This window comes from Podarcis gaigeae (genome assembly GCF_964106915.1).
Source record: "Podarcis gaigeae genome assembly, chromosome: 8".
NCBI lineage: Eukaryota > Metazoa > Chordata > Lepidosauria > Squamata > Lacertidae > Podarcis > Podarcis gaigeae.
Genome location: NC_139684.1, coordinates 42,890,874 through 42,918,178, shown reverse-complemented (window position 1 = coordinate 42,918,178; position 27,305 = coordinate 42,890,874). Strand labels below are relative to the sequence as shown.

The following is a 27,305-nucleotide window of genomic DNA, read 5'->3' as shown; positions in this document are numbered from 1 at the left end:
GAAGGAAAAGGGGAAGGCTGCTGTGTTGATTTATTCATTGGAATTTATATCCCACCCATACTACCATCAATTAGTTGTGTCCACTTCTCTTACTCTGAGCATGTAGATGTTCTGCTGAGCTATCTTCAATGCTTTCAGAGACCTTTTAGCTAGAAATCATCAACTATCTAGTAGCAGTGAGTTCATGGGGTGGGTCACATATAGTGTAGTATATGGGGTGACTTCCAAGTTCTACTATTATATGGAGAAGGAGAAAACATTTTTTTAATCACTTGCCACCTTTTTCATAAGTTTATAATCTCCAGTTGTATGCTATCTTGTACTTAAATTGTCCCAAGCACTTTGGCTTTTCTTCATCAGGAAGTTGTCCCAGTTCCATGAACATTTTAATTGCCTTTTTGGTGGTGCTTTCAGCTCTACAAAAAAGGACAGTGAAAATTTTCAGAGTGTTGGAGCATGTCAGATGTGCAGTGAAGAAGGTTCTGACTTCTGACTGTTCTTGACTTTCCTCTGTAGAAGCATTGTTCTAAAGATGTGCTCCCAGTAAGCCCATTTCTGTACGTTTATTGGCTGAAGCACACTGTAGCCAAATATTTTCCCAGTTTTATTAGAACAAAGCTAAAAAGAAGCATTTTCTCTAACATTTATTTGAGGCAGGTAGCATGTTCTTTAGTTGCTTAGACTTCAACCACTTATTGAATGGCACCTTTTGGCAGAAGGAGGTGTTGTCTGAGAAATCTGGCCTGACGTGGCTGTGTTATTGCCCTGGGAAACTGTTCTCCCTCTTCCTGAGCCAGGGACTCAGACCTGCTGTGTCCCCTTCCTGGGTTGTCAAACATTTGCTTTGGCTTCCTGTGGCTTGGAAATCTGTTTGCACTCAAGGGGCTGCCTGAAGATCAGAGGGCCTTGCTGTGCACCAGTCTGCCTTCGTGTCTTGTGCCCACTTAGGCAGGCCGTGTTGTGTCATTCTTGTTAGTTTTGTCAGCTTACCAGTTCCGGCTGCTGGTGGCAAGCCGTGGGGGTGGGGTGTTCCTGAGAGGAAAGCCCCCACCTTCCTCTTAAGTCTTATCTTGCTTTGGGCCTTTTCCCCAGTGCTGGATCTGGTAGAGCAGAGGACATGTCCCTGTGTGGTTTCTAAGGAAGCCTCAAACTGAACTTGACCATTGCCCTTCTGGGAGCAGCCATTCCTCCTCTGGCTAGGAAACACCCAAGGCCCTTGCCAGGGATCAGGTCAGGGTAGAGTGGCTGTGTCTGCGGGGAGGGGCTGTGATGTATTTGCTTTCCTGTGTTTCCTTGCCCTCCCACAACTGCTTAGAGTTGTTTTGTGCTGGGTTTTGCCTCAGCCTGTATTCTAACCGCAGTGATGAGGTTGCTACACAGTCCCTGTACTGGCTGAGTTGGCAGCTTTCAGTTCCAGTCTGAGTTTATATTTGTGCTGGAAATAGCCGAGCTGAGGAAGTTGTGCCTGGCTTCTGGGATTGACCCCACTTAGAAGCCATTGTTGTGCTTGCTGGCGAAGCAGGAGAGAACCTTGTTTGCAGAATAGCAGGTTTTGATTTCTCTAAAATGTCATTGCAGCAAAACTTTTAAATCTAGTCTGCAAAAGGTGAATTGCAGTTTGCATGCTTTAGACAGTCCACTTCTTGATTACTAAATGTACTGTTGCTTACTGATGGAAAAATAAATGTCTGAGAGTCCACTGCTAAATGTCTTCTTAGAAGTAAGTCTCACTGGGTTAATTGGGACTTACTGCTAGGTAAGTATATAGAGGGTTACAGTTTGAATGAGCCAGGAATCTTTCTAAAATCAGAGCCTCTCAGGAAGCCATTATGTTTTGTATCATGCTTTAGGATCGGTACCATAAGGCACGTTTCTGGAGCTTCTTTCCTTGCTTCCCATTTGGCCAGTAATGGGTTTCATTCCCAGCATTCTGAGTGAAGTTCTGCCCTTGCTTTTTCCATACAACAAGCACCAGTTAAGAGCAACCCAACCACAGATATATTGCTGGGTTCAAAAGGTTTTCTTGCTCCTACACCAGGGATCAGCAAAGTTTATCTTGCCTGGACCAGATCAGTCCCATGGAGATCCGTCTGTGGGCGGGTCGCGTGAGCACGCCCGCCTGTGATTTCTGGTGCCTGCACGTGCGCAGATGCGATTTCCGGCGCATCTCTGAGTTATTTGTGGGGCATAGGAATTCCTTTCAACGGTACTACAACCAATTCATAATACAACTGCCATAATGTTGATTGGGTTGAGCTAAGAGGATGCATGAATCCAATCTTGAATCAGCTTCATTAGCTTTTAGAGGCTTTCATACTCAGTTCAGAGAGTTCTGGTTTTGACCATTAAAACTCTAAATGTCCTGCACCCCAGGCAGCTCAAGGATCACTGTCTCCCACTTGAACCTACCCAGTCCTCCTGCTATCTGGAAGAAAGCAGAGTGTCATCTGGGGCAGGGCCTTTTCCTGAATGTGGAACTCTCCTTAGTGGAGACCTGCTGTATCTCTTCTTTATTTGTTTTAGGCAGTAGGCAAAGATGCTGTCTTCCATAGAGCCTTTGGGACCCTCTCTTGAGTTTGAAGGGGTTTCTTTGGCTTTTGCTGCTGATTAATCAATTACTTATTGTTACTTATTCTAGTTATTTATGAATACATGAGAGATATTGAGCTCTCTTAATAATAATAATAATAATCTGCATACTGATGAACACCCAGCCCAAACCTCCTGATGATCTCTCCCAGCGGCTGCATGTAAATGTTGAAAAGCATGGGGGAGAAGACAGAACCCTGAAGCACCCCACAAGTGAGAGCCCAGGGGTCTGAACACTCATCCCCCACCACCACTTTCTGAACACGGCCCAGGAGGAAGGAGCAGAACCACTGTATGACAGTGCCCCCAGCTCCCAGCTCCTCAAGACGGTCCAGAAGGATGTTATGGTTGATGGTATCAAACGCCGCTGAGAGATCCAGCAGAACTAGGAAACAGCTCTCACCTTTGTCCCTAGCCCGCCGGAGATCATCAATCAGTGCGACCAAGGCAGTTTCAGTCCCACGATGAGGCCTGAATCCCGACTGGAAGGGATCCAAATGGTCTGCTTCTTCCAGGCGTGCCTGGAGTTGTTCAGCAACCACTCGCTCAATCACCTTGCCCAAGAATGGAAGATTTGAGACTGGGAGATAGTTGGCCATCGTGGCCGCATCTAGAGATGGTTTTTTAAGAAGCGGTTTAATAACCGCCTCTTTCAGCGGGTCTGGGAAGGCTCCCTCATGGAGGGAAGCATTCACCACCCCACGAAGCCCATCGCCCAGTCCTTCCCGGCTAGCTTTTATAAGCCAGGATGGGCAAGGATCCAGGAGACAGGTGGTTGGCTTCACTTGTCCAAGCAGCCTGTCCACATCCTCGGAGGTAACAGATTGGAATTGATCCCAATGCAACTTGACTAGACAGGTCTCTAGCACTCTCCCACCCCGGCCCTGCTCCCACGGTGGAGTCTACTTCTTCCCGAATCTGAGCGATTTTATCTGCAAAAAACTTTGCAAAATCATTGCAGGAGAACATGTGGCCCATACTGGGCCCCGATGTTGCAGGTGGTTCCGCTAAATTGTGAACCACCTGAAAAAGTCTCCTGCTGCTGTTTTCTGCAGATGCAATAGAGGCGGTGAAGAAATTCTTCTTCGCCGTCGCTATCGCCACTTGGTAGGCTCGACGTTGAGCTCTAACCTGTGTCCGGTCAGATTCGGAATGAGTTATCCGCCACCGGCGCTCTAGCCGTCTCAACGATTGTTTCATTGCCCTCAGATCCGTGGAAAACCATGGGGCTGTCCGGACTCCATGCAATCGGAGAGGGCCTTAAGGAAAGGCAGTTGTAAAAAGGTATGTTTGAAAGACCTTTTGAATGCCACAACTAAACACCCCATGTTATCTCGGAGAGGGTCTACCACTGCCACCTCCCCAAAGTTATTGGTGTTCTCTACTACTGTTGTGTTCTGCTTTGATCACTGTGGTAAGTTATATTTGGATCTTCAATTTTTCACCCATCCTGGGGATGTTTTTAGTCAAAAGGCAGGGTATATATGTTTTTAACATAAATAAGTTGTGGTATACCTTCAAGGTGTAACAGTGGAGACAGGGCTTGGGGCCAGAGGGTTCCAGGAGCAGGGATGAATTGAAGTTGGGAAGAGCAAGATCCTGGGGGGCTGCAATGAGAGGTGGTGATGGTGGGGGCTTTAGGTTCTCAGTTCCTTCTCTCTCTAACTGAAGATCATTGATTTTACGGGAAAACATGTTTACAGACAGTGCACTGATCGACCTGACTAGTTGACTTCTGCCTCCTTAAGTAAGAGCTACCTTTTCCTTAATGACTGGCTGATAGAGAGAGATGCAGTAGTGCTGGATGTGCAGAAGGAATTTGGACAGGAAAATTCCTTGTCCGGTGAATTTGTTTAAGCTGGGTTCAGCCCCAAGCTCAGATGTGTAATCTCTGTTTTGGGCTATGAGTTCAGACAGAGACAATTCATGGGGCCTATGCCTGCAGCCACCCCATTTCCCCTTAAGCGACTAGAAGATCCGCATGAAGGGGGCCTGGTCCCTTTCAGCACAGTTTGTGTGACTGGTATTCATGGACCTGGTTGGTTGGCAGAGCATCCTTCTCAGGGCCTTTTGCTGGCATCTGATAAGAGCATAAAAGGGGTAGGGTGGTGGCAAGAATACCTTTCTATGGTGTGTTTCCTTGGTTAACTTGTTGGGTAGGGGGAAGGGCAGTCAGAGCAGCCGGGAGGCCAAAGAGCCCACCAATTAATTGGGAAGCATTTGCCGGTTTCTCTGGCCTGGCCTGCAGAGGAGATTGGCTTTCCTGTCAATAAACAAGTCCCTAGTGCAGCATCAAAGCCGCAGTCCTTTATCAATCGCAGCCTCTTCTTCCCGCTTGTTCCTGTAACTTACCAAGCATTTATGACATTGATTTTACAATCAGGCTGTTAACCCTCCCGCCCCATCAGCTCTGCCAACCCTATTGGCCCCACCTGTCAATCAGACAATTCACAGCCAATAGGATAAGTTTGCTGTAGTACCTCTGCTGAGAGTGCCAGATTTGTCCTCTTGGCTTTCCAGCTTGAGCACCCAGTTGTATTTTTGCCCCCTACCCCAGTAAAACTTTTCAGATGAACCTTCAGCACAAACCCTTAAAAAAGCAGGAAATTTGAGGAAGTTGCTGCTGAGCTTTCTGGTCCAGCAAGATTAGATGCAGAGCTATGGAGATTCCAGACACTGCAGAGAAGTGTTATATTGCCAGAGGAACAGGACAGAACATGTTTGAAGTGGAAGCCAAAAAGGAACTCCTCCATAAAAGATCTATCACCCTGAAGAAGTCTAACAAGGCCACCTTAGAAAAGCTGCTTTTCCTTATGCCGCTGGGGGAAGGCCGCACAGCTGTGAGCTGAACTTCTATCAAGTAGAACCATGGAATGGGCCACCAAGGGCAACTGCTGACTGGCCTCAGACAGACCTAGCTGAGCCAAGAGAGGGTTACAAGTGGAGATTGCTGTACTTGTTGTTATGCTGTATGCTGCCCTGTGCTCTAATAAGAGATAAGTAGTATATAAATAAAATGAGCAAATATTATAGTTTTTACATCTGGTGTCAATTTTGAGGAGTCTGGGTTCCCTTCCAGCCAGTGTGGTGTGGTTATAGTGTTGGATTGGGACCTGGGAGACCATAGTTCAAATCCCCACTCAGCCATGAAGCTGACAGAGTGACCTTGGGCCAGTCACTCGCTCTCTGCCTAACCTATCTTGCAAGGTTGTTGTGAAGATAAAATGGGGAAGAAGAGAACTATTTACACCACTTTGAACTCCTTAGAGGACAGGTGGGATACAAATGCAATAAGCAAATAAACAAATTTTTGTTAATGCTGGAAATGTGAAGAGAGTGGCAAGAGTAGGAAGTCTTTAGGTCACTGAGGAAATTCCTATGGGCAGTGCTATTTTTATAGAAAAAGAGGTCAGGAACTCACCATGAATGCTTCCCTTGTTGGCAATGGTGCCCACCTGAGAGGTGCTGGAACTGAATTCTGGTGAGTTCTGTCTATAAAAAAGTGCTGCCTGTGGGCAGTTGACTCAGGCGTGGGTGGCAGGGTGAGGACAGGGTGCTAATGAGCATCTCGATTGCTGACAATGGAGAGATGGCAGGAGCAGACTTTGGTGTTTCAAATTTCAGGGATGCCCTGTGCGATGCCAGAATTTGGCGCGCATCCCAGCTTTCGCCTTCTGTGCTGCTCAGTTCACTACATCATAGTTGCGGCCCCCTGTGGCACCCTCTAGGCTCGATGCCCAGTGTGGCAGAATCAGTCACACTGCCCTAAATCAGCCTCTTGAATTGGGAGCTGTTGACAGGCATTGCTGCACTGAAGCGTTGCCTCAGGCTTCCCTGGTTTATTTGACTCCACCCTCTGAGCAGCCCTCAACAGGAAGTAGGAAGTGACTTCTGGCAGACTGGGCAACAACATCTTTTCACTGCTCTTCAGCTGCGCTGTGTTGGTGACCTTAGCCTTGTGCTGCCCTGTTTCTACCTGAATTCTTCCCAGCCCATCTATCTGCTTCATTCCTCTTTAGTTACTGCCTGCCTTCAGGCTCCTCTTCCTTTCCCCCTACTCTCAGCAGCTGTAGGCAGAGAGGAGGTATCATTCTCCAGGTAATCAAGCTTGGCTACCATATGCTAAATCTGTGGAACCCATTAGACTCCAGCAGGTGTCAAGAGGAATTTAAATGTGATCAAAGTGTCTCAAGATAGCTGCCAGGATGATCATTTGGGGAATGAGAACTAAAACGTGAGAGGCTTGAATGGTAGCAGCACCATCAATGTATATGTTCCAAACTCAGATTGCAAAGTGACAAAATTGCACACTGTTTGAAAAATACTCCCTTTGTCCTCTGCTTGGCTGAACTGGTCATGACTCTGCTGTGAATATAGATGGTGGTGTTAGTCAGGCCTGATCCCACATAACAAGGCTGTGAGTGAAAGAGATGTTTGGCACAACTGACACACCTAAAATTCAGAAACAGCTTGGACAAGAGTGTGATCTGCATAGTCAGTGCTATAGAACTTCCTCTTTTTTGCCTGCCTAATAGACACATGGCGCTTGGTCTGGAGTACTGCATAAAGAGGCAGTCTGGTGGATGGCTTTCTCTTGCCATCAGTATATTGCATGTTCATTATTCAGAGCCCTCCTTCAGTAGCTTAAACTCTGGAGGCTGGCATACCATTCCTGTCTAGCCTACTTCATGTTTTTGTTTTTGTTTTTGTTTTACAAGGCAGTGCATAAACAGGAGCTACTTTCAGCAAGTGCACAGACAGACCTGCTGTGCCCCCCTTGCAGGTGCCAGGGTCCAGCTCCCATTAACAAACAATTTATTTTATTTATTAAATTTCTATACCGCCCTTCATCTGAGGATCACAGGGCGGCTTACAATATAAAAACACAAAAATACATAAAATGGCAGCAAACGTAACCAAACCACCACCACCACCCCCAGTTAAAGGTCCACAGATTATTTAATTAGCCAAAAGTCTGGGAGAAGAAGAATTTTTTTCCTGGTTCCTGAATAAGCTTTGGGAAACAGATTTATTTTTTTTATTTTTTGGTACTTGAATGAGTGAGGGGCTTTCCAAGAGCTCCTTCCATGCTGCTTTGACTGCCATAGTGCTGATGGGTTTTAGTGTTCCTGATAACTTCTGCCCATCCATGCTTTCCTCCCACTATATTTTCCAGGCTTGGCAACAGAGAGTAGCTGCTTTATTGGGTGAGGGGGCTGTGTGCATGTCTCGTCTGCTCTGTGTGGAAATTTGGCCTATTCTTTCTCCTGACTGACTGCTTCTCTCTCTCTCTCTCTCTTTCTCTCTCTCCCTCTTCCCTCTTTTTCTGCCTTTAGGTCCGAACCAAACTGGGTGCAATGAACGCTCCATGCAGGCCTCGCCATGGAAGGCTGTGACTCATCTGTCATCTCGGGGAAGGACAATGGGTGTGCTATTCCTCAGCACCAGCAATGGACTGAACTCAGCAGCACCCACCTCCCCAGCAAACCTTGTAACATGGAGCCATCTGCAGCGGAGAGCCATGAAGCCCTAGACAACCGGCGGGCTCCTTTCAGTGAGCACTCCGCAGAAAGTGTCGTTGCCTCTGGCTCCAGCACTGAGCCAGCCAGCAAGGAGGTCAGCTGTAACGAATGCTCCACCTCCTTCGCCAGCTTACAGACCTACATGGAGCACCACTGCCCCAGTGCCCGTCCGCTCCTCCCTCTGCAAGAAGACTGTGGGAGTGACACTGGCGAGGAGGGAGATGAGGAAAGTGATGTAGAGAATCTGGCAGGGGAGATAGTCTACCAGCCAGATGGCTCGGCATACATTGTTGAAAGCATCAGTCAGCTGATCCAAAGTGGGGGGGTCTGTGGGGGTGGCAATGGCACCAGCAGTGGGACGCTCCCATCACTCTTTATGAACTCTCTCCCCAGTGCTGGGAGCAAGCAAGGCGAGGCAACTTCGGCTGCGCCTGTCTACCCACAGATCATCAACACTTTCCACATAGCCTCATCCTTTGGGAAGTGGTTTGAGGGCTCGGACCAGGCCTTCCCGAATACCTCAGCCCTGACAGGGGTTAGCCCTGTCCTGCACAGCTTCCGCGTTTTTGATGTGCGCCACAAAAGCAACAAGGATTACCTGAACAGCGATGGTTCTGCCAAAAGTTCCTGCGTATCCAAAGATGTTCCCAACAATGTGGACCTGTCCAAATTTGATGGCTTCGTGCTTTATGGAAAGCGGAAGCCCATCCTGATGTGTTTCTTGTGCAAGCTCTCCTTTGGATATGTCCGCTCATTTGTGACCCATGCGGTGCATGACCATCGAATGACTCTGAGCGAGGAGGAGCGGAAAATTCTTAGCAATAAGAACATCTCCGCTATCATCCAAGGAATAGGCAAAGACAAGGAACCCCTTGTAAGCTTTTTGGAACCAAAAAACAAAAACTTTCCACACCCTTTAGTTTCCACAGCTAACCTCATAGGCCCTGGACACAGTTTCTATGGCAAATTCAGTGGGCTCCGCATGGAAGGGGAAGGGGGTACCCAGGTTGGTGCTGCCAGTGGAGCAGAACAACCCCAGTCGGGCCTCTTGGCCTCTGGGGCTCTCTTGAACCTTGGAGGGCTAACAAGTTCAGCTTTGAAGACCCCAATTACCTCAGTCCCCCTGGGCCCACTGGCTTCCAGTCCAACAATATCCTCCGAGGGGAAGGAGGACCCTGGGATAGTAGAATATGAAAAGCAAGACCTGGCTGACCAGGACAGCCTCTCAGAGAAAATTGAGCCAGCTGGGGAGGACGAGGAGGAGGAAGAGGACGAGGAGGAGGAAGAGGACGAGGAGGAGGAAGATGATGAGGGGTGCAAAGGGCTGTTCCCAAGCGAGTTGGAGGATGAATTGGAGGAAAGACCTCCTGAGGAGTCTGGGGCAGTGGCAGGCAGCGGCAGCAGCAAAAAGGACCTTGCTCTCTCAAACCAAAGCATTTCTCCCTTAATGCCTAATGTGCTCCAGACTCTGTCCAGGGGCACAGCTTCTTCTAGTTCTAATTCTGCTTCTTCCTTTGTCTTTGATGGTGCAAATAGGAGGAATTGTTTAAGCTTTAACAGTGAGGGCAGCAGGAGGCTCGACTTCAGTGATGAAAGTGCCAATAAAGACAATGCCACAGTACCAGAACCAAATGAGAGTGTTGAGGGTGAAGACGGGAGCTGCATTTCCCATCACCAGCATGTGGGGCCCCTATGTGAGCTTGGGGGTGGGGAGTGCCCTTCGGGGAGCGGTGTGGAGTGCCCCAAGTGTGACACCATCCTGGGCTCCTCACGGTCACTTGGCGGCCACATGACCATGATGCATTCACGAAACTCGTGTAAGACGCTCAAGTGCCCCAAGTGTAATTGGCACTACAAGTACCAGCAGACGCTTGAGGCTCACATGAAGGAAAAGCACCCAGAGCCAGGGGGTGCGTGTGCCTACTGCAAAAGCGGGCAGCCCCACCCACGGCTAGCACGGGGCGAGAGCTACACATGTGGTTACAAGCCTTTCCGCTGTGAGGTTTGTAACTACTCCACTACTACCAAAGGCAACCTCAGTATTCATATGCAGTCTGACAAGCATCTCAACAACATGCAGAACCTGCAGAATGGAGGTGGGGAACAAGTTTTCAGCCACACTGCTGGGGCGGCGGCGGCGGCGGCAGCTGCTGCTGCGGCTGCTGCTGCTGCCACCAACATGGGTAGCAGCTGTGGGGCCCCCTCCCCCACCAAACCAAAAAGCAAACCAACCTGGCGATGTGAGGTTTGTGACTATGAGACCAACGTTGCCAGAAACCTTCGCATTCACATGACCAGTGAGAAGCACATGCACAACATGATGCTGCTTCAGCAGAACATGAGCCAAATGCAGCACAACCGCCACTTGGGCCTGGGCAGCCTGCCTGCTGAGGCTGAGCTGTACCAGTACTACCTGGCTCAGAATATGACCCTGCCCAACCTCAAGATGGACAGCGCTGCGTCTGAGGCTCCGTTCATGATGGGCAGCTTCCAGATGGATCCCACCAACACAATAGCATCCATGGCTCCATCTCTAGGTGAGGTGACCTGAGTTCGCCCTGTGATTCTTTGTGGGGGGTTGTGCATAGATATTCTCAGCTGGGGTCTGCCACTGGGAGGAGCCATGGAAGAAATGGTGTGCAAGAGTGGCTTTTCGTGGGTCATGAGATGTGTTCAGGTTTCTTGTTTTCTCTGGGCAGCACGTTTACATCTCTTAGCAAATTTTGTGAGTTTAAGAACATCAAAAAGGTTATGAAGAGGGCAATCTGCCATCAGACTCCTACAGACATGCATATGTTAGATGGTTCATTCTTGTACCTCTGCCAACCTATTCTAAAAGTTTCTCTTTTTACATGAGGGTTAGGAATATGTTTATGAAGGAAAAGGTCAAAACCCAGCTTTCAGGTTTGTTCCATGTGTGTGGTGAATGCAGCAGACTTAGTGCTAATGGTGAATTGGCAGGCCTGAATTGCTAGAAACCCCAACAATAAAGAATAACTTCTTGCCCCCTCCCCTTTAGCATTTCAGCTTAAACCTAGGCTGATATTTATACAGGTGAGCGATCACTTGAATCATGCTGGTTTTTATATTGTCAGAATATGCATATACCTGCACCCTCCTTTTTTGGAGAAAGCAGGAGAGCTGTGATTATTATTGCATTGCATGTTTCAAACAGAGCAGGGCTTATTGTGACACCACCTTTTGAATATTTAATATTAAAGTGTTTTTCCACATGGTAATAATGGTAGGGTTTTTTAGCACTAACATATCACAAGAAAAGCCTATGTTTAATTCTATCATTAATCTGGTGTATCTAACACTTTTATCAACTTTATATGTACTTGGGTGAAGCACTTTTCAGTAGGGTTGATTGAAAGGGTTCCCCTACTTAAACATCTTGTAGGAATTATTTCACTTCAAGGCCAGTCTGCTAGCTCTTTGGATGTCTTTTGGTTGGGAGGGCTTAGTTGAAATTTGGATGTAGAAAATGAGTGTTTGTTGTTAGCAGAGTTTGCTGCTTTTAAACAACTGCAGTGGTGCGTGCGTATGGAAGTCACTATTTTTGGTAATCGGTGAAATGGTACAATTCTGAGTGTAGTGGCTCCGCAACTTCTTCCTGGAGTGTGTCAAGCCAACCTCCTGCTGAGACTGAGACATTCAGGCTGGGGGTGGGGGCAACATGACATCCCCACATTGTTAGCAAAGCAATTTCTCCCCCTCCCTATGGATGCATCTAAAGCTGTAAGAAAGGCCATCCTGTGGCTCCAACATTGGACTGAGTGGAGAGTGTGCAGAAGAGCCAGGTTTGGCTCCAGCAGACTCGTGACCAGTGTTTTATTGGAGAAAAAGGAGATGGAGATTTCACTTTCTCATTTTATGTAGCCTGTCTTTCACATATCAGTAGATACTTTCATACTGGGAGTTTTGCAGGGAAATGAGTGACTTTTCTTGCCATACAGAAAACAGTGTATAGTAGTATAATCTGCTCTGAAACAGGGCAGGGGGAGGGAGGGAGAAATCATGCTTTTAAGATTTCTTCCCCTGAACTAAGCATCAGATACAGACCTGAGAGACCTGCCCTTTGTGTCTTTCTATGTTTGAAGTTCAGAGAAATCCCTCCTTTTGGAAACTGCAAGCTTTTCAGACAACTGTGTTTATAATTTAGCTGTTCTTTCAAAGTCTCTTGTCTCAAACAGATTCCGTGAAAATTCCCAATTTTTTATTGGGCATCTTGTGAAATATTTTAAAGCATTGAAAACTCCATTGTTCTATAATATGAGTCCAAACTCAGCATTACTACTGTTTAGACAATGAGAATTATAGGTAATAGTTGCTGTGGGAGGAAATGCTACAAAAACTAAGAAGCCATTGTCTGAAGAAGAACAGGTGTTTTAAAGGACTATGGCAGAAGGGAGATGATGGAAAGTAGATGAGGGTGGCTTGAGAGTGGAAAGATTGTTTTGACTGTGATGTTTCTGCACCTAGCTGTCCAAACAATATTTTTCTTATGCAGGATAAATCAAGGTGACTGTGTGTAAAGCATTGGTGCATATGATTTTGTAGAAGTCTATATTAAAGTGAAAATCTCTGTGTGTGAGGGTGAGAGAAAGCATATAAGAGTAAGGCAGTCTATGGGTTTCATTCAATGTAGTGCTAAGTTAAACTCATTTAGATGTATTCTTGTTCCACTGGTGAAATGTTTTGCATCAGTGGAATCTTTTGAGTGAGAGAATGCAGAAGCAGGTTGCTGATAGATTTGTTGCACAGTAGATTGTGAAATCTATTGCACAGTAGGTGACTGCTAGGACAGCAGTTCCATTGGATTCCTCTGTTGTGCAACATTAAAATTCACCCATCTGCTAGCATCACTTGCACTTGCGGACAGAGAGTATTGGATACAGCCTTATGAACACAACCTTAAATTCCTCTGCTTCTGTGCTGCATTTTTAATGTGCTGTACTGGTCTCTCATACCCCCATGAGGGTAGATTGCTTGTTTCCATTTTAAAGGTAAACAAGTAAGCTGAGATGGAAACTTACCCATGACTGAACAGGAGATGGAATAGCCCAGAGTAGGCTATTGTTCTCACTGCTGGACACCATGTTTGGGATGCTGTTAGTTTGGCTAGAGTGTACAACTGCAGTACTGTGTTCCCTACCTAGTCCCCTTTCCTGAAAATGCAGAATTCAGGTGTTCATCATGCTTTAACAAATGGGCTAGTGGGTAACACTAGTTCATTCACACATCATGCCAAATCATGGTTTGCCCTAATCTTACAGTTGGCCAATTGTACAGCTGACAGATTTTTAGAGCTGCCTGTCTGCCTCTGTTTCTGCCTCAGAGGTCCATCTTCAACTTCATGATGCAGTAAACTCTGGAGGCAGGTCAATGACTATAGCTATGGTTTGCCAATTCAGACATGATATACTAAACCATAGTTAAGCTGTGGTTTGATGTGATGTCTGAATTGCACCAGTGCATTCCTCATGGGAATTAGTATGACTTCCTTCCTAAACTTGTGGCACCCAAGGCCATAGCTAGGGTTGTGGCAGGGGGATTCTGCTTAGAGATGTAAAATTATTAGGCATTTTGAAGCAATGGAAGAAAACAGCTTGTTTGGGGGAGGGGATTTGGGCAGGTGATAGAAAAAGTAAATATATTCAACATTCCTTTTTGTCAGAACCAAATGTCCTTTACTACATTAAGAACATGAAGTTGCATGGTAGTTTCATATATATTAAATGTAAAAGTACACATTCCTTCACTCTTACTAAAACAATGATAAACCAAAGGTCACAAATGAAACTGTAACTTGTTCCACCATATTGTATTAACTGCATCTATTTTTTTGCCAGGTGGGAAAATAGAAATAAATAAAAGCTGAAAATAGAAACCATTAACATCCTAGTAAACAAAAGGGGGGGTGCTTTCTAATTGAGCTTAGAAGCAGTATGTAGCCCTCTGTGGTTATGCAGAAAATATGAGAGAGCACTCAAATAGAAAATAACCATCCCTGTAATATAATTAAAGAGTAATACTAAATCTGAATATTTTCAGTTAATCTTAATTGTGGCACTGAACTCTTCAATAGTATGTCATCATATGTAGTCAGGCTATAATCCTCTACACACTTACAAGGAAGTAAGCCCCATTAAACTGAGTGGAATTGGATTGGATTGCAGGTGTCATCTTAGCTGTAGACAAAATTTAAATTTAATTTATTTAATTTATATACGATTTCATCTCAGCAAATATATCCTTGAATATACCAGGACTTATTTTTCATCTTAATCAGGCTAAATGTCTCAGATACCACTTTTAGCTCAATGGGCTTCAGAAAATTCAGGCATTGAAATGAGCTTAAGTGTGTCATAAATTTAGTTTTCATCCTTGATTTGGGATGCTGGTGCTGGTTCAAACATTTATCAGTTTAATTTGATTTGATGTAGTACAGGGGTAGGAAACCTCAGGCCCAGGGCCAAATGTGTCCCGTCCCCCCAGGCCTCTATCAGGCCCTCAAAACTTTTCCTGGGCCACACCCCCTCATTGGCCCTGCCTTGCAGCCTGGGTGATTTTGCTTGGCTTGAATGTGTCCTTGAACTCTTAACAATGCCTCTTGCTTGTCTGAATGAAAGGCAGAGAGGAAGGTCTGTAGAAACTAGCCTACTGTGCAAAGGTGCCCACTTCTGCCTCTTCTGCTATGGTAAGCGGCCTTTGGAAGGTTGCCCCTTAGGCTCAAAAATGTTCCATAACCCTGACGTACCAGCTGGAGGAATCTGAGGCAAGTGGAAAGATACATTGAGGGCTGTGTTGAGCATAGGCCATGCCACTGTGTTGTCAGGGCAATATGCTTGGAATGCTCTCAGTTTAGAGCACATACCTGGGGATGTTCAGCAGTGTTTGAAAGTACTTTTCCAACATCGTGAGAAAGATGTTACCTGTTGAATAATCTCATCAAACACAGCAACAATGCATATCCATTGCAACACTCTCTTTGATCTAAGAGACTTGCAACAATGTGAACTGACAGTTACTTTTTAAAAATAAAATTGATATTATTTTAATAATCAATGCAGGGTTGTTGTTGTTTTTTAAAAAAATACTGCATTTATTATTATAAAAGATAAAATATTTCTTAGCTTTTCCCCAATTTCCAGTATGTCCATTTCAGGCCTTGGAAAATAAAAGGGGGAAAGTTGGGTTCTGTTTCCAGTTTCACCCTGTTTCTAGCCCAGGTCTTCATGCCTCAAGGTCTGTAGGAGCTTCTTTGGCCAGGACCCTTCTAGATGCACTGCTGTCATGGAGTGGGAATGAGTTGCTGCCCTCCACCCTGCTTGTTTCTGCAGAGCTTTTCTGACTGACTGACTGACTTTCTTCTTTCTCTGTGCAGTGGGTGGAGAGATCCCCCTGGACATGCGGCTTGGGGGTGGGCAGCTGGTGTCTGAGGAGCTAATGAACCTGGGGGAGACGTTCACGCAGACCAATGACCCTTCGCTGAAGCTTTTCCAGTGTGCCGTGTGCAACAAGTTCACCACAGACAATTTGGACCTGCTGGGGCTGCACATGAACGTGGAGCGCAGCCTGCCTGAAGAGGAATGGAAGGCTGTGATGGGGGACTCTTATCAGTGCAAGTTGTGTCGCTACAATACGCAGCTCAAGGCCAATTTCCAGCTCCATTGCAAGACTGACAAACACGTGCAGAAGTACCAGCTGGTGGCACATATCAAGGAGGGGGGCAAGGCCAATGAGTGGAGGCTCAAGTGTGTGGCTATTGGGAACCCCGTGCATTTGAAATGCAATGCCTGTGACTATTATACCAACAGCTTGGAGAAGCTGCGTCTCCACACAGCGAACTCCAGGCATGAGGCCAGCCTGAAACTCTACAAGGTAAGGAAGACCCAGTTTTTCACATGCTTTTGCTGTTGGGTGGGACAGTGCAGAAAAACTTTAGCAGCTTGCCTTGAACACCAGTTCAGTTTCATTTATTCCTAGCTTAGCTAAGTGTAGCTTTTCCAGAAGGAATTCTAAGACTGGGTGCCAGTGCAAGGATGTCAGCGGACATATAACCCACAGAGCTGCTACTCTTTCTATTGGCTCACCACCTGCAGCCCAATTCTAGGAGAGCCTTTTGTTGAGGAGAGGCAGTATTTGCAGATACAAGAATGTCATTTCCTCCTACAAGGAAGATAATTCTTTGGGTAGGGAATGCACATTTATGTGCGGTTTGTACTAAGGGGTGGGGTGACCTGGCTGTTTCTGTTCTTGTGGTGCTGTTGTTTGTTGCTCCCATGCCTATTAGTTATGCTGTTGCATGCGTATTTTATGGCAGAAATGTGCACATCTCCTTAACCTTTCTCAATATAGAGCTCCAAGGCACACAGGTGTTCATGGATCACACCTGTCATTTATACATCCTGTACATTGGTGTACCTGCAGCAAAGTGGCAGGCCAGAGAGGATGGATGGTTGTAATAGGGCTCTGCTGCCAAGCAGGTTTTTCTCCTCCTCTAGTATATCCTCATTGCCTCTGTCTTACCTCTCTGTCAGCTGCTTCTGGCTGCAAATTTCTGTTCCCCCTGCCCTGCCCCCACACAATCCATGTAGGCTAGAAACCGAGAAGCTCTGCATATACAGTAAATAGTCCTTTCACTTGCACGGCAGAATTGCTCCAGACATTTCTATTGATTTTCACTGGACTTAAAGCTTCACCTTTTTCTCTAATCATCCCATAATGGCTTTAGTATGAACAATCAGGTACAAATTGCTATAAATCTAAGCAGCTTCTAAGCAGCTTCACTTCATGTACCTTCCACTCACTTATACATGCTGTCTTACTTGCTTTCATCTGTTTTCTTCAATTTTCTGTTCTACTTGTTCTGCCTCTCTCCAGCCCTCCTCCCTGTTTGCTAAAGGGTTTGCCCTCTTGGTGCTGGGTTCACTCTTATTCTCTCTTGGCTGCTTCTTGACTGTCTGGCCCAAAGTTGGCTATTGGCAAGTTTCAGGAGACCACAGTAACCTGTTACTGAGTATTTGGCCTGGCATAACAGAGCTGCAGGTGCTTATGACCCCAAGTATGCTTTGCTTGGTTCTGAAAATAAACCTAGGCTAAGTGAGTATGTAAATGTTCACCAGGGGATGACCACTGCAGGAGACTTTACTGACTTTATTGTGTGTGAAGGGGCTAGTTGAGCTGCTTGGAGCCACAGCCAGACTGTGGAGCTATGTCAGCAATGAGCACTACATGGTCTCCCTCCAGGATGGGTGGGAAATGGGAAAGGTAGTTGGGGCAATGTGATAGATCTTCTTGCCTATGCAGTGACTTCTGCTGATGTTACCTACCTGCTGAGGATGCTACCCATGTACAAAACTGGTATTAAATCTGCAACTTCCTCCCAAACTCTTTAAGGTATTCAAATTTTATATATGTGGAGGCTTCAGGCATTTGAGTCCTCCACTTATATAAATCTCCACGTCTCCAATTTTATCCACAAGGAAGGAGACTGAACCTGACTTCCATGTCCTTTTAGAAATATCAGGCTTAGTCCTTCCCAGTTTGGCTCTAGTGTTGGGTAGTGTCCCAACCTGGTTAGATGGATTGGTTTGTAGTATTGGTAGAAGCACTGACATTATTAGGATGATGTGACTTAGTCTAGAACAGGGGTCAGCAATCTTTTTCAGCCATGGGCTGGTCCATCGTCCCTCAGACCATATGGTGGGCCGGACTATATTTTGAAAAAAAATATGAACGAATTCCTATGCCCCACAAATAACCCAGAGATGTATTTTAAATAAAAGCACACATTCTGCTCATGTAAAAACACCAGGCAGGCCCCACAAATAACCCGGAGATGCATTTTAAATAAAAGCACACATTTTACTGATTCCCGGACCTTCCGCAGGCCGGATTGAGAAGGCGATTGGGCTGCATCCAGCCCCCAGGCCTTAGGTTGCCTATCCCTGGTCTAGAAGGAGTTGAGTTTGAATATTGGAATCAGGAATGTTGGGAATCATACTGACAACAAAGTCTGGCTCTTCATTTGTGTTTCTGCCCCTGTGGCTCAGAGTCTGGGGAACAATCCTAGGGCCAGCTTTTCTTTTTTCAGGACCTTGAGTTGTGTATTGTAAAATGGAGATTGGTGGGATGTTTTCCTCTTGCTAATGTAATCCATTAGCCTGGCACATGCATAATCAGTTTAGAGTGCAGTTAACTGGATGTAATCGAGTTCTTGCCTCTCTGCTGGAGAAAATCCTCTCCAGATGCTGCCTGGGTGAGAGAGCTCAAGGCTTATCATACTTGCAATCCTCCTTACCCAGCCTTTTTGCCATTTTCCTTTTAAGTTGTTATTCCTTGGCTCCATGTATTGCATAAATGGTGCTAGGTGCCAGAAATGTGTGCGTGTGTGACTGACAAGTATCAGCAGAGGAACACTTGAAACCTTGCTCCTTGAGCAGGTTGCCTAGTAGGTTTTAGTGCTAATGAGATAGCCCTTGTGGCGCTGATAAGACGTTGGCAAGCACCACCTATGTATAGCTTCAGTGGCAAAGTGGGCACAAAGTTAAGGTGGATGTGTTGGGAAGTCTGGATGCAAAAGGTAAAGAAATGCAAAAGCAAACCATTCTTGCATGACAGGGAAATGAAAGACTTTTCAAACTAGTATTTGAAAGCACTAAATAATTCAACACTACATTTAAGTCTCCCAAAGAAGTGGACATTTTCATTTATTTATTTATTTGCTCCATAGCTTGTTAATGGCATGGATTCAAATGATGACCAATTTTACCACATTGGCTAGGCATGCAGTAGAGCAAGGCTGAGGAAATGTTGTGCCTCCAGATGTTGCTGAATTGTAACTCCCATCAGCCTTAGCAAATGCAGCCAGTGGCCAGGGATGATGGGTATTGTAGTCCAGTAACACCTGGAGGGACAAAGGTTCCCCACACTTGAAGTAGCTGCTGCTCACGTTGCACATTAGGGTCATGCTGTCAGAATAGATTGCTTGCTTAATAGCTGTTTTTTGGCGTTTAAATATTCCTAATCATGCTTTAATTTGTCCCTTAATGGGACTTTCTGCTCAATGGCTGATTCCCAAAAGCAGTTTACCAGCAAAGTCACCTTTTGTACATGTCAGGGGGCCCATTGGAGCTTGTGTTGGCACTTGTCATTACAAGCCTGAGAATAGTCCTGTATCTTTCTGAGGTGGCAAAACTGTTGGAAAATAACTGAAAGTTGACACAGGTTGGACAAGAGTATAGTAACTCAGATATTCTGTGTCCCTTACCTTTAAGCCGTTCCTAAGTAATACTATACAAGACCGGCTTCCTTCAGCAGTTCTAGATGGCCATTATAATAAGATTCCATATGCAGACAGACTCTGTATTTTTTTTGGTAACCCCATTATATATTAACTTGTCCCCTATACACAGATACAAGGAGGCACTTCTCTTTGTACAGGATAGTGGGCTCTTCCCAAGTGAGAGGGTTCAGTGTTCGTTGGTGACACATAAGGTGGCCTTTTTTGTTGTGACAGCAAAAAAGATCAGGAAGAAGGAACTGGATAAAATAGCCATAAACTATAAGGGAGATTCAGAGTGCTAAATTGAAAATCAGTGTAGATGCAGGGGCATCCCTCTTATCAGATATCTCACATATGTTTACTGTTTTTATTTGCCGATGTCTGAGTTATATTTTAAGTTGACTGTGATTGTATGGAATTGTCATGGCACAATAAACTTACTTTGATTTGATACAAGGCAGGCATCTACAGGTAAATAAGTTTGCCCCCAGATCTGGGATTGAAAAAGAAACTCCTTGCACTTTTTGCTGAATGAAGCTGGAGAGATGCTGGCTCTGGGACAGCCTGCAGGAGTGTGTTGACTTTTCTTAGTGATGTGTGTTTCTTGCCACTCCATGCTCATGACTAGATGGTACATTGTGAGAAAAGGAAGCAGTCTCTCCTTGCACCTTCATGTTTGCCATTAAGTTGTCTCTGTGGAACTCTCCTGTATGGACATCTGGATATATCATGCATTGGTGCACTCTATGCAAGTTTTTTCACTTCAGCTGTCTTTCTACTAGCAAGGTTTTCATCCCTTTGTTTCTTTCCCCCAGATTATACTCTTCAGGGAGGCCATAGCTGTCTGTACTTTTACTGCCATAGTTAAGATAGATATTCCTGACTCTTCCCAAGAGTCAAGCATTGGCTCCTTGGTGAAGCATTTTATATTTGCTTTGGCACATTGGACTTAGTAGATGGCTGAGTGTGCCTATTGAGGTCTGGAAGCCTTACTTGTCCCCAAGCAGCTGAATAGTTCTTTGTGTACCTTGCTCCTGTTCTTCCTCCTCCTCCTCCTCCACTTCTTTGCTATGGCTGTTTGCTTTCAGCAGTGGTGGTGTTGTTTCGTCCTGGATGGTCTTGTTGAGAACCATTTGGCAGCTTTGTGTGCAGAATGAAGATGATAAAAGCACTGGAAATGTTTCAGGAAGCAGAAAGTGAATCCTCTCAACTGAGAGGATGCTAATTACACAGCTAATTAATCCAACAGATGTTGCTCTCTCTTGGTGCAGATCATGCTAGTTAAGTAGGCTTCCTGCACACTCTTCAGAATGCCTTGGCGTACATTCTGTGTTTATCATTTTAGGCGCTGGAGTGCCTGGAGCCTCTTTGAGGTTTCAGCCTTTAAAGCTGGAGGCAAAAGGAGCTTCGGACCTTACTGTAACCTGTGGAGACTCTCTCTTCCCTCAGCCTGAATCTTTTCCGTCTAACAGATAATGTCCTCTAGGCTTGAATCATGCCACATGCGTTTGCATGTGCTCTATGACATTCTTGTTTGCAAGTGATAGTAAAGAAATCAGTGAACAGACAGACACGTGTCAGGGGTTTGAGTGTCAGGGGTTTGAACCCACCTAGGGTAGTAGAGCTCAATGTTCCTTGCATTGCCCTGCTTGCTCTTAAATTCTTTGGAGACTGACAGGCACTGAACATCTCCTTAGCAAAGCCTTCAGTTAATCAGTCAGTTTACTGTGGTGGTATTTATTATGAACATTTATATCCCACCTTTCCATCAGAATATTGTCTAATAATAAATAGAAAATACAGGAAAATACAAACTAAAAGCATTTAAAAATTCACCATAAATAAAACATACCAAATAATAATACAAATTTAAAAGTAAAGGAGCAGGAGAAATTAAACATCCTATTAAAATCACTGATGAGCCGTCTGAAAAAGAGAAGTTTGCCCTTCATTGAGAGAGGGTATTCCATAGTCTGGGTGCAGCCACTCACAGGTTTCTACAAAATTATCCTCTATACTTTACTGAGGACAGAGCTAACCCATCCATGAAGCAGGGTGAAACAGCTGCCTTGGGTGGCGGTAGAGAAGCAGTGCCAGTTTAACGCCAATTTTTGAGATCTTGAAAGATCTCACATGGTGTGGGAGATCTCATGAGATCTTAGCAAGATCGTGCCATAAATTGGCACCAGTACCAACAGAGATGGGTAGTGTGGTGGCTGTGTCAGTGGCACAGCTGAACAGGATGGTGCTTCCATTTCTTCTCAAGGCTATCCCTGCCAGAAGTGAATTTCTCTTGCATATCTTAAATCCTGAAAGACCACCTGCCCAGGAAGCAAGATCTTCAGGGCATGCTTAGCCTGGAGAAGGAAAAAGGAAGGGGAGACATGATAGCTCTTCTTCAGATACCTGAAGGTCTGTTATGCAGAAAATAGAGCAAACTTGGGCATTGGAACTAATGGATGGAAATTGCAAAGAAGTGGATTTCACTAAACATCAGGAGATACTAAGGTAGTGGAACAGACAGCCTTGGAAAGTGTTGGGTGGTCGTCCCCCCCAAGGTTGTCCATATGACAGGGATTCTGTAGTTGCAGAGTCCTACATTGCAAACCCTGCACTGAGCAGGGGGTGAACTAAATTTTCTCTAAGGTCTTATCCAACTCCAATCCTCTGTGTCACCATGGCCAAGTTTGATATCACAAAGAAAAGATACAGTTGGTGCTCCAGCTGAAGTTGTGTAAATGCATTAATGCCAACAGTTGCCACCTGTGTATCCAAACACAGATTAGAATCCTGGAGTAACCCAAACCGCTAGCCTGATTCTTCAGGAGAGAATACTACTCGCTCTAAAAAATCCCAGGATAGTCTTTCCTTGTGGGTTCATGTAGATTAGAAGCTTAAAACATCATGGAAAACAGAACAGAACCCTCTGGGGGCACCATAGGGCACTAGCCAAGGGGCCAGGCAGGAGCCTCCCAGCACCACCTTTTGGAACCAGCTGTCCAGGTAAAACTTGAACCACTGAGCGACATCTCAGGAGGATACCCTGGGCAATAATGGTATCAAGTCAATGAAACCAATAGGGATGTATTTCCCTTTTTTGTAGTTCCTGGCATAGGACATCAGCTAAGGTGATCAAAATTGTTTCAATCCCTTAACCAGGTTTGAATATGGATTTAAAATGGCCTTGATAATGTGTTTCATGCAGCTGAGAGACCATTTTGGAGCTGAAAGACCATTTTGTGTTCAAGCACCTGGCCCAGAAATAGAATGTTAGACTGACCAGAAATTATTCAATTGAGTGGGATTCAGGGAAGGCTTTTTCAATAATGGCTTTTTTAAGGCTTGGTGAAACCACACCCTTATGTAAGGAGGCATTTACCACTCTCCTTAATTAGCCAGTTTCTCCTCCTCACTGTTTTTACCAGTCAGAAAGGCCCAGGGACACACACACACATGGTAGGCCTCACCTGTCCACATCCTTGGGCTGTACAAATTGAAAAGTAAGAACAAGTAGTTGCTCTAGGTAACGCCACAGAATGTACACTAAGACTAGTAACAATAGGTTACTGAGGATTCCTCCTACTCCCCCTTAAGGCTCATGAGGCATCAGGCCCGTGGTTACACGAAATAACTTCGCTGGATGAGACTGCAGGGCACAATGGCGATGGGAAAGTAAGCTTGCTTTGCCATCATTATTGCCACGGCATAAGTCCCTAAAATGTGTTCTATTTGAGTTGAGTTCTGATTTGTCCCATATGTGCAACTATATTTCTAAATCATTTGCTGAGGGACTAATGGGATGTTTCCCATGACAGCCTTGCAGTTACTCCTTGAGGTGAGTTCACCTGCTTGCATAAGAGCTGTGCTTCCATGCTAGTGTGGGCAGGAGGGAGGTGCCTCTGCTGCCTCTCTGGACAGAAAGCAGGCCATTGTTGTTTTGACTGAGTATTTATCTGAAGGTGGATTTTGCCTGAGGGCTGTTGTGGATATAGGAACTGAGTCTCATGGAAAAGAAGGCAAAAGCCACAAACCCAGCAGGTGCTAGTAGCAGAAGAGCCGAAGAGAAGCACTTGAAAGGAGCCAGGAGAGAGAAATATGGTCCAAGGCACAGGAGTGCTGCTTGGGGTCTTGGAGCCTCCTGTAAATCATGGTTACCGCACTTGATTCAGCATAATTGATGCGGCCTCGTTGCCCACAGCTGATGAGGATTATATCAGCTTGGTTTAACAGTCTCATTTCCTACTCCCAGTGCACCCTTGTTTTAATGTGTTTCAGTTAATGAGGTAGAAGAGAGGATGAGGTGTTGCCATTTATACACAGCCAGAATCTGCGCAGAGGCTCCACCAGCACAGATACAGCTACTCTTGGGCATTGAGAAATCCATTGCTCACCTTCCAATGGATGTTTCTGGCTCATGGCTGCAGGGGTTCTGTTGCAGGCCCCACCTGAACCATGTATAAGGCAAAGCATTCCGGGGGGGGGGGAGTGTTTGGATCCCCTGTGCACAAAGCCTTTGTAGCTGGAAGCAAAAGGCTTAGGTGTCTGGGGGTCTCAAAATCAGAAATGTGTGTGGAAGAGTTGAGGCAGAGCATAGCTTCCTACCTGCTCCCCAAATCCTATTATTAGGAACTGCTGCTGAGGTTGATGTTCTGTGGCTGTCTGTGAGGTCTTTGGCTATGATAAGGGTTTATTGTGCCAGAGCCTGGGAGGTCTTCAAGTTGTCACCCTTAAAAACTGCCCTCTGCTGCTTTGGTAGTGGGTAGTGTTCTATCTGAGCAGCAGCTGCCTGCAGGTGGAAGGGACACCCCCTCCTCTAGTTAACATTCTGGTGTGAAGTGTCTATAAATAGTTAAGCTGCCTGTTATCTAAGTCCTGGCCTGGTGCCAGGCCTTGGCATCAGCTGGCTGCCAGCACAGCCCCCAAGGCCTGCCTATTTCAGCGCTCCTGAAGGCAAAGCTGCTGTTGGTTTAAGCAGGAATTAAATAATTACCACGTCTTAGCTCTCCCTACCTTCTCTGGGCTGACACTATAAATTGTCAGCCTGCTTGTATTTAATGCGAATTATGTCATATGGTATCCCCTTTGATTTTGACATGCCTCAGTTTGTAAATACATGAGCCTCTCAAAGGATTGTGGTTAGCCTCGGGGGGCTGAGTGGGGAGCAAGCACAATGCTTGCCTCTTTCAACAGGCGGAGTAGTGCCTGGCATGGAAAGTGCTTGCTGCTGCTCAGCATGTGATGAAGGGAGGTTGTAGGAGAGCTGGAGAGCCATGGAGTCCCCACCCCCAGCTTGGCGGGGATCCTGTTGTGCGGTGCTGTGGCTGTTTGCCTTCATGAGGCTTCTCCAAAAATGTGGGTTCCCAGGCAGATGTGTGCTGCAACTGTGCAGGCATATAAATGAGCTTTGCATGAGGCAGCTCCTTATTTGGCTTCAGCAAAGTACAGCAGAAACAGTTGGGGCCAGATGTGCGAGATTCTCTTGCCAAGCAAGTGAAGGCTGTCTCTTCAGCATGCTTTTCTGAGCCCTGTTTTCATGTTTGCATTTTTTAGTTGCTACAGGAAGGGGGCTTCTGAAACTTGACCTTAAGGTAAAATGCAAAGCTGTGATTGTAAGAAACAGTGGTTACAAGCTGGGTGTAAACCAGGCTTCCTCAAACTCGGCCCTCCAGATGTTTTTGGCCTACAACTCCCATGATTCCTAGCTAGCAGGACCAGTGGTCAGGGATGATGGGAATTGTAGTCTCAGAACATCTGGAGGGCCTAGTTTGAGGAAGCCTGGTGTAAACAAATCAACAGGTAGTTAAAAAGTATTATTCTGGGATATTCTCCACAGAAATGTGGTGGAAACCAAACAAATTTTCTAGACTTGAGACTGAGAATAGATTCCTTAAAATGTGATTCAGTGAGTGGTGGTCTACTGGGGTCAGAAAGGAGTCTTTTCTCTTACTGCATGGCAACCACTACAAACAGGGCAGGTTCTTGAGTGACACTGAGATGTACCAAAATCATATTTTTTAATGTCGTGGATCAGGGGCTTACAAAGTAATTCCCCTTAAAGTCAGGTCAGCTGGGCCTAGGGAACCATCTCAAAATGTGACTTGGCTCCTTGAACCTAAGAAGAGCCTGGTTGCTGAAAGTCCAGCTTATCTTGTCTCCTGTCTTCCCATAAGCAGGGCATGAAGACAACAGCCCTTCCCAACTGTGGCCCTCAAGCAACCTTCATTCAATAGCAACCCATGTCTTCTAAACAAGGAGGGTTCAATTAGCTCTGGTGGCCAACAGCTGTTGATTGGTGCATCCTCCCATTATTTTGCCTAATAAGCTTTTGAAGCCCACTAAACAAGTGGCCTAGGGACGCAGGTGGCGCTGTGGGTTAAACCACAGAGCCTAGGACTTGCCGATCAGAAGGTCGGCTGTTCAAATCCCCGCAACAGGGTGAGCTCCCGTTGCTCGGTCCCTGCTCCTGCCAACCTAGCCGTTCGAAAGCACGTCAAAGTGCAAGTAGATAAATAGGTACCGCTCTGGCGGGAAGGTAAACGGCGATTCTGTATGCTGCTCTCGTTTGCCAGAAGCAGCTTAGTCATGCTGGCCACATGACCCGGAAGCTGTATGCCGGCTCCCTTGGCCAATAAAGGGAAATGAGCACCGCAACCCCAGAGTCGGTCACGACTGGACCTAATGGTCAGGGGTCCCTTTACTTTTAAACAAGTGGCCACCTCTGTATATTGTGGCAGCAATTCCCACAAGTTAATGACGGAGACAATTAGGAGACAACCAAACCAAAAGTTCAAAAAGGAGTGGGAAATTTATAAGGAATATTTTAAAAAACAGTGCCCTCAGATCAAAACCTGGACATGCTTTGATTAATTTTCGCAAATTACAATATGGATTAGAAGTACAGTGGTACCTCGGGTTACATACCCTTCAGGTTACAGACTCCACTAACCCAGAAATAGTACCTCGGGTTAAGAACTTTGCTTCAGGATGAGAACAGAAGTCGTTCAGCTGCGGCAGCAGGAGGCCCCATTAGCTAAAGTTGTGCTTCAGGTTAAGAACAGTTTCAGGTTAAGAATGGACCTCCAGAATAAATTAAACTGAGGTACCACTGTATAGTATTCAAATAACAGAAGAAACAATGAAATGATTAAAGAAGCAGTTTTAACAAATAGATACGACAGACCTGCTTTGAGGAAGACAGAAGTCTACTAGGGAAGATAAGGAATTGGAAATGAAGAATATGGCGGCATAAGTTATTTTGTAAGAACTTATTGATTTTGTTCTTTTTTCTGTTATGATTTTTGTTAATCTATTGTGTGTTAAGTAAGAAAACTAATAAAAAGCATATTTTTTAAAAAAGTTAATGTATGTGTTGTGTGAAAGAACGTAAGAAGAGACCTGGCTGTAGCTGGATCAGGCCAAAGGGGGCCTATCTAGTCCAGCATCCTGCTCTTTCAATGCCCAATCAGATGCCTCTTCTGGAAAGCCCACAAGCTGGATGAGAGCAGAACAGCGCTCTCCCCACTTCTGATTCCCAGCAACTGGTATTCCGAGGAATACTTCCTCTTGTAGTGAAGATAGAACATGGCCATCATGGCTAGTAGCCATCAACAGCCTTGTCCTCCATGAATTTGTCTAAACCCCTTTTGAAGCCTTCCCTCTTGCAGGAGCAAGTTCCATAGACTGCACCTGAACACATTGTAAATAAGTACTTTTGTCTGTCCTGAATCTTCAGATTCATTGAATGAACCCAATAGGTTCTAGTATTATGTCTACAAATTCTAGTAGAATGAAAGAGAGGAGAGAAAAAAACCCTTTTCTTTTTCCAAAATGTTCAGTTTTATACCTGCTTTCCTACACCCCCCCTCATTTCCCCCTCTTTGGGTAAAATTACCCAAACAGTT

At 45.6% G+C, this 27,305-nt stretch overlaps 1 protein-coding gene across 20 annotated transcripts in view; it reads left to right on the top strand.

The window, feature by feature from the left end:
- ZFHX3 (zinc finger homeobox 3) overlaps nucleotides 1-27,305 on the top strand; it is a 402,702-nt gene that overhangs the window by 284,481 nt on the left and 90,916 nt on the right. For 17 of the 20 annotated variants that reach the window (XM_083752187.1, XM_083752186.1, XM_083752172.1 and 14 more), the window contains 2 exons: nucleotides 7,926-10,648; nucleotides 15,502-15,998. In XM_083752187.1, the coding sequence (XP_083608313.1) occupies nucleotides 7,972-10,648; nucleotides 15,502-15,998 (3,174 nt within the window). In that variant the 5' untranslated portion in view covers nucleotides 7,926-7,971. The remainder of the gene's footprint in view (nucleotides 1-7,925; nucleotides 10,649-15,501; nucleotides 15,999-27,305) is intronic. The other 3 variants (XM_083752179.1, XM_083752180.1, XM_083752182.1) reach the window with 1 other exon arrangement.